The sequence below is a fragment of the Montipora capricornis genome, chromosome 4, assembly GCF_036669925.1.
Source record: "Montipora capricornis isolate CH-2021 chromosome 4, ASM3666992v2, whole genome shotgun sequence".
Classification (NCBI taxonomy): Eukaryota; Metazoa; Cnidaria; class Anthozoa; order Scleractinia; family Acroporidae; genus Montipora; species Montipora capricornis.
Genome location: NC_090886.1, coordinates 48,016,224 through 48,025,636, shown reverse-complemented (window position 1 = coordinate 48,025,636; position 9,413 = coordinate 48,016,224). Strand labels below are relative to the sequence as shown.

The 9,413-nt window shown below is 41.2% G+C and overlaps 1 protein-coding gene across 1 annotated transcript in view; it reads left to right on the top strand.

The window, feature by feature from the left end:
* Nucleotides 1-9,413, top strand: part of LOC138046779 (uncharacterized) — a 169,248-nt gene that overhangs the window by 13,388 nt on the left and 146,447 nt on the right. The window contains exons 10-19 of the mRNA XM_068893362.1: nucleotides 1,038-1,661; nucleotides 1,773-1,814; nucleotides 1,969-2,598; nucleotides 3,713-3,766; nucleotides 4,453-5,025; nucleotides 5,671-5,715; nucleotides 6,109-6,735; nucleotides 7,595-7,624; nucleotides 7,711-8,349; nucleotides 8,616-8,645. Of these exons, the coding sequence (XP_068749463.1) occupies nucleotides 1,038-1,661; nucleotides 1,773-1,814; nucleotides 1,969-2,598; nucleotides 3,713-3,766; nucleotides 4,453-5,025; nucleotides 5,671-5,715; nucleotides 6,109-6,735; nucleotides 7,595-7,624; nucleotides 7,711-8,349; nucleotides 8,616-8,645 (3,294 nt within the window). The remainder of the gene's footprint in view (nucleotides 1-1,037; nucleotides 1,662-1,772; nucleotides 1,815-1,968; nucleotides 2,599-3,712; nucleotides 3,767-4,452; nucleotides 5,026-5,670; nucleotides 5,716-6,108; nucleotides 6,736-7,594; nucleotides 7,625-7,710; nucleotides 8,350-8,615; nucleotides 8,646-9,413) is intronic.

Sequence of the window (9,413 nt, the reverse complement as noted above, 5' to 3'; positions counted from 1 at the left end):
AAAAAAACTTGACTGTTTGTCTTAGCCGGAATACAAATTTTCAGAGAACTGCCACTTAAGATAATGATTGTATGACCATTTAAACACTCGATTCCAAACTTTTGTTTACGAACGAAGAGCTTTTGTCCTCCAGTGTAATTTTCATAATTACGCGCCACAAACAGAGCTCAGATTCCTATTTTTACCATGGGTGAAATAAACGAGAATAAATGTGCAAGGGTGGAAATTTTAAGACTTTCATATTTCGAAGGAAGAAATTTATCGCGCTTTGAAAACTTAGAAATATACAAGGATTTGTATAAAAATCATTGAAACGTGTCTGGGCATACAAATCCTTATGACTTCTTTCAACTGTAACAACACCAGTTTAAACGAGATACTTTATTTCTGGAACAATAATTTCATGAAACCAGCAGAACCATCGTGTTTATGAAATACAGGTCACGTGACAAATTGTTCCAAAAGGCCTATAAAGTATGTATTGCACTATTCTAATAATCGACTTACACTTTAGAGTATACATATTTATTACTGGAACAATTTTGTGGAATGGTTATGAGGACGTGATTCAGTAAAGAACAAAGTTAATACTAGGAATAACCTGGATATGACTTACATTGTAGCTGGTTCGGAGGCCACGTATGATAAATGACTAAATGACTCCAAACAGTATTTCTCTCTTTCTACTATCGGGAGCTGCAAACAGTCCCGTAGGAACAGGTTAACCGAATATTCTGTGTATTCTTTTTCTAATAATAAGGTTTATTTATCCATCTTTAAAATGAATTAAAAGGGAAAATACATATACTGTGGATTGCAAAAATGGGCCATTTAATTTTTGCGTTCTCCATAAGTCTTCCTCTGTATTTCAATCACACGTTACACCCTCAAGTTCGAACCAAAATGCATATATTAAATCAAACTTCAGTTCAGTTTACGGGGGCTGATGCATTCCATTGTCCTTCTTATCGCTTATCGCTTATTATTATGAGCACTACTAGTTTTAAACCAAAATTTGACATTTGTTGCTTTGACAGGGTTTCCCCGTGTCGTTGCATTGTACCCGCTCAGCAAGAGAACGAAAGGAAAGGACATCAGCGCCAGCCAAAACGCCGAGGGCCAACTTCAGGGGGTGTATCCTGCACCCGGCCCGGACGGGCTTCCAGATGGGTCCTACTACTTCTCTGGTCGAAAAACCAGTTACATTAAGTTCCCCAATAAAGGAAAACTTGATTCCTACTATTCACTCACCATGCTTGCTTGGGTTTATCCCGAAGGGTCGGGGCCGATCTTTCATTTCTCCCCTGGCGGAGTACGCTTCTGGATTGTGAGGCCCGATACTCTTTTCGTGAGATTTGTCCGCCGCACAGGGAGACCAACCGAGCAGCTTATCAGTCGTAAGTTAATACCAAAGCAGTGGAATTACGTTGGAGCATCTTATGACGAGAGGACGGGAATAGCAACGCTTTGGCGCGATTCAAGACCTGTTAAGTCTGTGTACATCGGACGCATTCGTTTGGCCACTAACCGTCCTGTCAGAATGGGTGCCTTGCCGAGGGACTTGAGGTACTTCCGGGGAAGAATATCTTGCATGCAGGTCTATAGCGTACCTCTGTCAGGACCCGAAATAAAGAGAGCCGAGAAAGTGTGCTTCCGAGCTCGTAAGTTTTGGTGATTTCTCTCGTCAGTGCACTCTTTGTTGTAGATAAATCATGCTTTTTTTATACTGGAGTGTAAATTTACTATATGGGAAACTCCGTACTATCTTTCAGGTCCATCGTCAAAACCTACAACGAGACCAATAAGACCGCCACGTAAGTACTCGTTCATTTAAAAAAAAAAGCGTCCAAATAGGAAATGAAAAGATTGTTCGTCCTCTTTATTATTTTTTTCCTGTGATCAGTCTTAAGTACTATCGATATTGTGCGCTTGATGGCAACCAAGTTTTGATTTTTCTCTGTTCCATAGGCCTTCCAAAAGCTGTTGCTTTCTACCCTCTAACGATAAACTACCGCGGCACTGATGTCGGGCCTTATAAAAACCCACCGGGTAAACTGAATAACGTGAAGCCAGCTCCAGGACCTGATGGTAGAACTGGTGGTTCGTTTAGCTTCCTTGGCAGACCGGACAGTTTTATTGAGTTTCCTAACAAGGGAAGACTGGATACTCAAAATTCAATCACGCTACTCGCTTGGGTAAATCCCTTTGGTAGCGCAGGCCCTATCTTCAATTACAATCCCAGTGGGTTTGGAGTTCATTTTTGGGTGACACGTGCCGGCAGATTGTTTATACGCTTTGTGCGGCGCTCGGGTGTTGTTACTGAGGCACTTACCAGCCGAAGACTCAGACGTCGTTCGTGGAGCTTTGTAGGTGCAACGTATAATCATAGAAAGGGACTTGCAACGCTGTACGTCAATGAGAAACCAGTCGTTACGAAATCGATCGGTCGAATACGTCTATCAACTAACTATCCAGTTAGGATGGGAGCACGTATCGGAGATAGCAGAAGTTTCCGCGGTTGGATCTCGTGTATGCAGGTTTATGACCAGGCATTACCACTGCGGCTTATCCGGATTGCTAAACAACTTTGCTTTAAAGGTGTGTATTGTCAACTAAAATTACTGCTACACTCTCCATTAGGGAAAAGTAGGGTACACCACGCCATTATCACACCGAATCTGGAAATGATCAGCTTTCATGTTACAATGCGTCTTTTCAGTAGTACATCGTATAGGTCGTCGAAACAACAATAGTCGAATGTGTCACTCACTCACTCATAGTCCTGCCATGCTCAGATCGATTTTGTGATCTATTACTTTATGGGTGGTTTTCACCTGACGTCATCGCCGCCATGTTGGTGCACCGAACAATAGAGAAAAAAGCCTTTGGGAATTTGACTCTATTATAATGCAAAACATGAGCCATAATTTGCTATTGTTTTGAGCCTCCTTTAATAACAATGACCACAACCAGGTTTTCTGTGCCCACGAGAGTGAGCACCCCCAGCAAAGCATTGTTTTAACGAAAACCGCTGGTCAGCAACCTGGTTCTGCTCATTGCTGTCTAAGGTCTTCCTATTGTTTTGTGCACCAACATCGCCGTCTTATCACGTGACTGAAAACCATCTACACAGGCTACATGCAATCTATTTGTGTTATGTAATAAATAAGCCATCTTTTGTATATACCGTTTTCTCGCACTATGACTTTCCCATTATTTCCTCCAACTCCTTACAAAGGACAAAGGTTTTTTACATATGCTTGTGCTTATCGTACAACGAGGAACCAGGTCGTGAGACCCTAAAGCTTTAAGTATAAACAAGGAAGACTCTGACTCAAAGCGAGAATTGCACTATGTACCTTAACAGGTAAATGGATGATTCTGGAACATATGAAGGACACATATCTCAACCCTTGTTTTTTTAAGGCTTATTTTTCATCTGCTTGAAAGTTGCTGTAGTTCCTGGTGTTGTGGTATGTCTTCTGTGGTATACCATGGTTGGGAGGGTGAAAGGGCGCACTTAATTTGGAGCCTCGCTCTGTTGTGCGACCCCCACCACAGCCTGTTTCTCTGCTGTGGTGAAAGTGACTAAATAAATAAAATAAGTAAAAAATCAACTCGCCAAAGTCATTACAACCGTGGTTCTAAGTATCTTGCATTTACCTTAGATTCGAGATTTTTTAAATGATCATTGATTATTTTCTCTCGCCAGCTTACCCAACTCCTCCACCTCATACCCCTCCACCAATTTTGCCACCAGGAAAAAGTAAGTAAATCAGTCTCGAAATTTGCTTTTAATCAAACGAGGCAGACGGATTACTGGGAGAGTTTCAATGGATCAAAAGTAGAAAAGATGCTAAACGCAGATTAGAACTTTGGAATTATTTTTAAGTGCATTAGGCGAACTTCAATCCCAGACAAAATAAGCTAAGACTTTCCCCGCTAATTTTAAAGTTTTGGATCATAAGGCCAATCTTGCCCCTCTTCAACCCTACCCAATTGCAACACAATGTTGTTAAGGAAGAAGCACAAATAACCCATTTGAGTACCAAGAGTTCCAACGTTGTTTTTCAGGGAGAGAATACGTAATATAAAATAGTGATAGAAGTTAAAAATATCTTTAATTTCATAGAGGATTGTAGATAACACGACAGCTTATTAATAAAATCTCTTACATGTAAGTGAAGGCGGTTTTGCCTTTATAAAAATTCGCCGCTTGTCGATTTGAGGGCTTAGATCGTTACTTCTGGATAGGCAGGTATTCGCTGATAGTTGTCACTCGTACAACATAAAACACGCTGCTTTTTTAGACCACTTCTTGTTCGTTAAATTCAGAGAAGAAGCCAGACACTTCCATAGAATGCGACCATTTACTTAATTAATTAAGTAATTAAAGTTGGATCGCTGCAAAGAATGTCTTTCAATATGTAAATCGCTATTTTGTTTACTTAGTCTGCAGAGCCCGCCTTGACCTTGGTCTCCTCATAGATGGTACCAACAGTCGTTACAGATTCAACCGAATTCTTAATGTTGTGAAGCGAATGATTGGATACTTCGATATCTCCAGGATCTACACACGTATTGGTGTTATTGCATACTCAACCAGCTCTATACCTTACTTCAACTTAAAGCGCTTCACACGCAAGTACGACGTTCTAAAGGCAATAAAGAAAATGAGTTTTCCACAAGGGCTTTCTTACACTGGACGGGCGTTGCGTTTTGCCGTTCGATACTTGTATCCTGGAACGCGCCGAACATACGCACGATCCAAAGTACTCGTCGTTTTCACTGGTGCGCAATCAAAAGACAGCGTCACGCGGCCCGCGCAGATGTTAAAGCAAGCTGGCGTGGAGATTTTTGCAGTTGGAATGGGTACATTGAGAAGCAGAAACTATTTGTCCTCCATAGCGTATGACAGCTACCATGTGTTTAACACGAACTCTCGAGTGGGACTTAAAACTGTTCTAGAGAGACTAGTGGCTAAGATATGCGCAGCCACTCCACTGGGAAAACCAACGCCCACACGTAAGTTTTCCTTTCTTTTTTCTCTCTCTTGCGAATTTCTTTGCGAACTACGGAGTTCGCCGATTCCAAATTTACCTTTGAGTTCTGCCAGGCAATCCCAGGCACACGTGTATGTTCATAGCATACACTCAGCGTTTTTTCGCCCCTAGCATGCACTGTACTGTAGTGATAAATAATCTAAATAGAGTTAACTGAATAGAGTGTAATGTGTAGTGCTAGATTTTCTATCCCATATGAACCATGTGTGCATTAGCCCTACTGATGGAAATGGGCCCACACAAGGACAGAGAAAAACTCTGACCAGGGTGGGAATTGAACCCACGACCTTCGGGTTAGATCTCCGCGACCTTCAGGGCTGAGTGTATTTCCATCAGTATAGGGCTAACGCTCACATGGTTCATATGAGATAGAAAATCTAGCACTACACATTACACTCTATTCAGTTAACTCTGTTTAAAATATAAGTGCTACACGGCCAACGTTTGTATAAACGTAACCTCTCCTGATAAATAATCTGCCTACTATTTTCTTTGTTTTTATCATGCACTGGTGTACTGTACACCTACCTGAATCTACGTCATTGTTGATGGAATCCACAGCATATTCTGCTGGTTTTTTGACCTACGTTTACATTTTTGTTCATAGGACGTCCTCCGTACACTACAACAACGAGTCCGACGCCGATAGTTGGTGAGTTTCCTCAGTGGGTTACATTTTGCACCAAAATGAATTCCTGCATTCAGAAAAGAAATTGCGGCAACTCTCCCTTCTCGAATTAACGATACTTTACCATTTAGTGTTTTTCTGAACATTTGACAACTGCGGAGCTCGTCGGGTTCCCTGTTAGAGTTCCTTCCTGGTTTAAAGCTTGAAATTGCCCAAAGGTTTCTGAAATGCAAAAACGTGCGCTTGATCACCTTTGTCTGCCAGTCATGCTTGAGTCAGTTTTTAATATGCTAAAACATGACTAACAATGTCAGGAATTGACACTGTAGGTGTTCGGCAAAAACGAATATCTACAGGATAAAAAAGAAAGTTTCGACTATCACTTGGAGTACACTAAAAATTATTTCTTTGTTTTAGTTCCTCCTCCAGCTATGGCGGTGTATCCTCTGAATGGCATTGACCGTGGAAAGGATATTGGACGTTTTAAAAACCCAAGTGCTAAACTTGTTAATGTGTTGTCCAAAAGTGGTCCTGATGGTCTTCCGGCTGGATCCTATCAACTACAAGGATTTGCCAACAGTTACATATACTTCACCAATACGGGACTTCTTGATACACAGAATTCCATTTCAATACTTCTCTGGCTGATGCCGGAAAGCGCGGGTCCCGTGTTCCATTACATGCCGCGGGGTATTGGAGTCAACCTACGGATGGTTAGCCGTAAGGTTATCCGCGCCGAATTCGTCAGTCGTGATCGGAGAATCACCAAGCGAATCTCGAAAAGGATTCGTTCTCGAGTCTGGAACTACATCGCAGCGACTTATGACTTCAACTCGGGTCTGGCAACTATATGGCTAGATGCTATTCCCATAACACAGCGTAATATTGGAAGGATTCGTCTGGCGACAAATTATCCAGCGGTGTCTGGTCGTAGACCTGGGGATCCTCGCCACTTCCGCGGCCGTATTGCATGTCTTCAGATTTACAACGTGCCGTTAAACTCATATCAGATTAGGAAACTAAAGAGACTCTGTTTTCGTGCAAGTAAGTGATCTCCATTATGTATTACAAAATAATTAGGATAGTACGCGCACTCTCATTGGTCAACAGCTGTGTTTAGACGAGAGTATGCATGGAAACAACCTGTGACATCACACGAATTTTGATTGGTTATGTATTGTGAGACGTGCGTTTTGATTGGTTGGTAGGAAATACTAGCGTGTGTCAAGCGTGTTTCAATCAAGAATAAAAAAAACCGGCATTTTCCTTCATTTGTCGAATTATCTTTGAGAAGTATTGTATAACAGCAATAGAGGACTTTTTCCGTGTTTCCATAGCCTCATCTAAAGACTCGGGGAAGTTGGGAGAATTCTCGACGGTTATGCATAACTGTCGAAAATTCTCCCAACTCGCCCTTGTGTTTAGATGAGGCTATGGAAACACGGAAAACGTCCTCTATTGCTTAATTGACATTACATGCAAACTTGCAAAAACAGGGGAAACATTTTCTTGTCACCAAAGTTCTTACGACCTACTTAAGAGTCTAAATGTGATAGGAAACTGGGAAGCAGGAAGAAATGGACTGACAGTTTGTTAGTCTTAGGAGAAAGTGTATGAACAAAGATTTATTCAAAAATATACAATACAGAACGAATATCACGGATTGTTCCGACCAAGTCTTATGAACACGCGGTGGGTTGACCGTGACAAAAAAAAATTTCTGGATAAAATTAATTTTCCGTTTTCGTGAAACGTTCATGCTTCCTAGTTTCACAGCAAGGTAGTGAAGAGTCTTAAAATACAAAGCTTGTTCGTTAATAAGCCTTGTAAAATCCTCAAATGAATACTTATTACTTGAAGTTTAGAGCTGTCAGTGATCTAAAACTGTTCTTTCTTTTTTAAGGGCCAACCAAACCAACGCCGTCAGTTCCAAGTAAGTCCAGTTTTTGTTTTGGCCTTACATTAAAAAAAAAAAACGCACTTAATAACACGCGGTTTTCACTATTGGTTCTATTGCAGTCCTACCTCGTATTGTGGCTATATACCCCCTGGATGAACAATACAAAGGACGCGACATTAGCAGAAATGGGAACCCAACTGGTCGATTCATTGGCGTACGACCAGGGCCTGGCCCAGACAATTGGCCGAATACAGCGACGGAGTTCTTCGGGAATAAGAACAGCTATATCGAGTTCCCGAACACAGGAAAGCTAGACACCAGAAACTCCATAACCATTCTTGCATGGGTTCTTCATTTGGGTGTTGCTGGTCCTATTTTTAACTACAATATTGGCCCAAAATGGGGCGTTCATTTTTGGATGACACGCCCTAGGCAGCTGTATGCGCAGTTTGTGAGGCGCGATGGTCGCTTTACCACGTCGCTTGTCACACATGGCACAACTGTACCTTATAAGGCCTGGGCTTACCTTGGTACAACGTATAATGGGAATACAGGAATGGCTACTCTTTGGGTGAACAATCGACCAGTGGTTCGGACTAACATTGGGCGAATTCGCTTAGCTACGAATCGCCCGGTGCGAATGGGTGCAAAGATCGGTGATCGACGTTACTTTCGGGGTCGGGTGTCATGTGTACAGGTATACAGTGTAGCCTTGAACAGGAGACAGATCTTCCATGCCGCGAAAAGGTGTTTCAAGAGTAAGTTTTATGAATAATAAGCAGGTTGTTAAAGCAACTCTCTCTACGTATCAGGTTTAGGTGTCTGCAGCCATGTCATTGACATGTTTCCCAGGTGTTGGACTTATTTAACGAAAATGACTTCGTTAATCTTCCGGACAATTGGACCGCCATTCAAGTTGCAATGTAAGATTTTGTAGCAATTATCAATAAAATATAAACGAACATTTCAGATAACTGTCAATAATTATATGAGAAACGTTTCTTTTTTTTATTCTTTACTTTAGAACAACCACCCCCAAAACCTCCAGGCCCAGGTAAGTCGGTGTCGCTTTCGTAATCCAAACTTTTAGTACCTCTGACGCTTATTTTTTTCCCCGTTTTTTTACTTTTTGTTTAGATATCTATAGTGTCTCGCGTTCAGTACTTCAAACATTTTTCCTGGATAGTATATCCACGCGTTTTAGCGGGCCTTTGATTTATACCCAAAAAATGTTGGCCGAGCCAGTTGAGTCCTGGTAACTAATGAAGTAAAAGAAGTAACTTGTTCGCATCTCTTCAGAACGAAATGTGCAAAAGTGTAAAAAGTCTTGTAGAAAATCTACAGCTTTTGTCAAGTCTTTATAGAAATATCAGACGTTTACTTAGTTACCCTTCGGATGCTAGTGAATGTTCTGACGATATAGAATGGAAATACATTCTTGACTCTCTTTTCGATTTACCGTTTATTACATTCGTTGAAGCACAGCAGTATAATATTGTAATCTTGTGGTTTCTTTTGGTATGTGTCCTGTATAGCGATTGGGGAAAGTTTGTAAGTCGTAGGGCTTTCAAATCAAGGCATGAAAATCCTTCATTTCGTATTACACGCACATTGGCTTTTTTCCATTCGCTATTTTCGCAAATCCCATAATACAGTTCTTTTTGGGGCTTATTTGCATCGAAACAATGGATATTCAGTTCACTGAAGCACGATACAGTCCCAAGAACAAATAACTTAAATTGTTTTATGTAAAGAACCCCCAAAACGTATTCCATAATAGTTTATCCTTAATTTCTTTATCTTACCGTCAAAAGCTGGGTAC